The 2,310-nt window shown below is 52.2% G+C and overlaps 1 protein-coding gene across 3 annotated transcripts in view; it reads right to left on the bottom strand.

Moving 5' to 3' along the window:
• The window catches only part of EBF1 (early B-cell factor 1), a 391,732-nt gene extending 390,626 nt beyond the window's left edge, over positions 1-1,106 (bottom strand). For 2 of the 3 annotated variants that reach the window (XM_005870546.2, XM_014543163.1), the window contains exon 1: positions 1-1,106. This exon is cut by the window's left edge and continues 2 nt beyond it. In XM_005870546.2, coding sequence (XP_005870608.1) covers positions 1-122 — 122 coding nt within the window. In that variant the 5' untranslated portion in view covers positions 123-1,106. The other variant, XM_005870547.2, reaches the window with a different exon arrangement.
• Between the last annotated feature and the right edge of the window lie 1,204 nt (positions 1,107-2,310).

Raw genomic sequence — 2,310 nt, forward strand, 5'->3', positions numbered from 1 at the left:
GTGTTGGCGTCCAGCACCCCGGCGCCCTGCATCCACGTCCGCACCGCGTTCATGCCGCTGCCCAGCGGCTCTTCCTTCATGCTGCTTCCACTCCGTTGGATGCTTTCCTGAATCCCAAACATGAAAACAACCTTTTCTTGTGGAAAATCTCCTCCCCCTTGAAAATATTAAAAAAAAAAAAAAAAAAAAAGGAAAGAAAAACGCCGGCCAGAGATTTTTTTTTTTTTAAGACGGTGAACTCGCGTTAGAAGATCAAGGCGGGCTAGAAAGCAAATTTTTAAAAAATGTAAACCGTCGCTCAAAACTGAGCGATAACCCGGAAAAAAAGGCAGAAAAAAAAGAAGGGAAAATCCAACGAAAAGACCAAAAAAAAAAAAAAATGAGATGTATGCTTGGCTGTTGGGGGTTGTTTGGTTGGTTAATTTTTGGTTTGGGTGCTTTTTTTTTTTTTTTTTTTTTTTTTTTTTTTTTTGTAATGATCACAGGCCGGTGGAGGGCAGGAGGGGCTGGAGTTTCCTTTTGCAGAGGTACCCTTCACTTGAAGAAGCAGGAAGAAAAAAAAAAAGCCCTGATGGCAATTTAAGAAACAATAGACTCAACTCGCGCTGCCGGCTTTGCTACTTCAAGTGTCATTTTCCACAACCAGGCAAGTTTTTTTCCTCTTTCTTTTTTTCCCTCCTTCTCTCCCAACCAAAGATGTTTCTTTCCTTCAGTGCGTATAGACGAGGAGGACGCTGGTTGCCGTAGACAGATACACCAGAGAGGGAGATTGGGATGGGGGAAAGGGGGGAGAAAGAGGGAGAGAGGAAGGGGGGGAGGGAGAGAGAGAGAGAAGGAGAGGAGAGGGAGAAAGAGAGAGGGGTGGACCCTGCTGGATGGAGATTCTGTTTTCTCCTCGCTAAAATAGAAGTGATTTGCAGGCTTTCCCTATGGAATCCAGTTTGACTCTCCCCAGAGCTAAACACAGGCACACTAACCCCAAAGGGAGGAGGCGGGGCCCGCGCCTCCCAGGCCCGCCCCCTCATTTGCATAACGTCATTCTTCCGCCTCGCCGCAGCCAATCGCGACTCAGGAGCCTGCTGGCTCGCAGTGCGGGACCACGCTCCCTCATTAACATCCCTCTCCCGGCGGCTCCCGGGAGCCGGCCAAAGTTCCTCGCAAAGTGGCGAGCGAAGGACCGCTGAGCTTCAGCGTCTGAGCTGGAAGGAGCGGGGCTGAGCGGGGCAGAGCCGGGCCAGAGAAGGGGGACAGAGGAACGGGTGGGGATATTCTTCTCGGGGATTTGAGCTGGGATCTGCATCCTGGCCGTTGCGGTTTAGCATCCTCGCCGCGCCCTGAGCGCGCTGGCGGAGCCCAGGCTGCGCCCTCCCAGGGCCGCTGCCGGCGTCCTGCTCTGCTGTTCTGGGACGTCGGGGGCAAAAGTGGAGGAGACGGGAGATCCCGGGCAGAAAAAGCAGGACGCGCGTCCCAGGTGCCCACCTCTTCGCTTTGAGGAGGGGGGTGGTGGGGTGGAAAATGGGTGCTGGAGGTCGGGGCTGGTAGCTCGCGGAGGGTACTGCCTTCACGCTGGGGAGGGGTGGAGGGTGGGGGGCGGGCTCTGCCCCTAGTCTGGCCTCTGCAAACGCTTCTCACTTGGGCGCGCTAGTCTTGAGGCCGCAGGCTTTAGAGGCACTGTCCTCATATGCTCACCTCCCTCGAGTAATCCGCGGATATGTAAACGGTGGAATGAAGGCTCTCACTGGAGCTGTGTCAAGATGCCTCTTAAAATTGACTCCGATTTGATCCCCAGCCCCTCACCCCCGCCCCCAAAGTAGTTTTCCTTTAGAGTAACTACCAAAGCAACAACAAGGCCTCTGAGTAGTTGTTTATTTGGTGTAGGGTTTCTCTCATCCTCATTTTTTTTTTTTGTTAAAATGGGGGCGGGCTTGAACAAACCCTCCCCAAATTCTGCCCCTGGCATATGTCAAGAGAGAGACTGAGGAAAGCAGGAAAGAAGGAAGGAAAGATCTCCTACCTCAGGCCTTTGGCATGTATGCTTGAGGCTGGCAAAGGAAATAGGTAGATGTTTCTGGGTAATGTGCCCCATCATTTTTTAGCAGGTTGTAACCTCTAATAAGCACATGATGAACTTCTGTTTCATTGCCCTCAAAGGAACTCCCTGGCTGCAGCCAAATCTGCTAAGGACTCCTTCGGGGAAATTCTTTGCCAGAAATCCGGGTCCCCTTTCTGCTGGCCTTGCTTGGCCCTTTGATTTAGGAAGCTCATGGGGTCAGTGATGGAAAAGTACACATGCCCATGTTGAATGGAATG

The sequence above is a fragment of the Myotis brandtii genome, unplaced genomic scaffold, assembly GCF_000412655.1.
Source record: "Myotis brandtii unplaced genomic scaffold, ASM41265v1 scaffold32, whole genome shotgun sequence".
Lineage (NCBI taxonomy): Eukaryota > Metazoa > Chordata > Mammalia > Chiroptera > Vespertilionidae > Myotis > Myotis brandtii.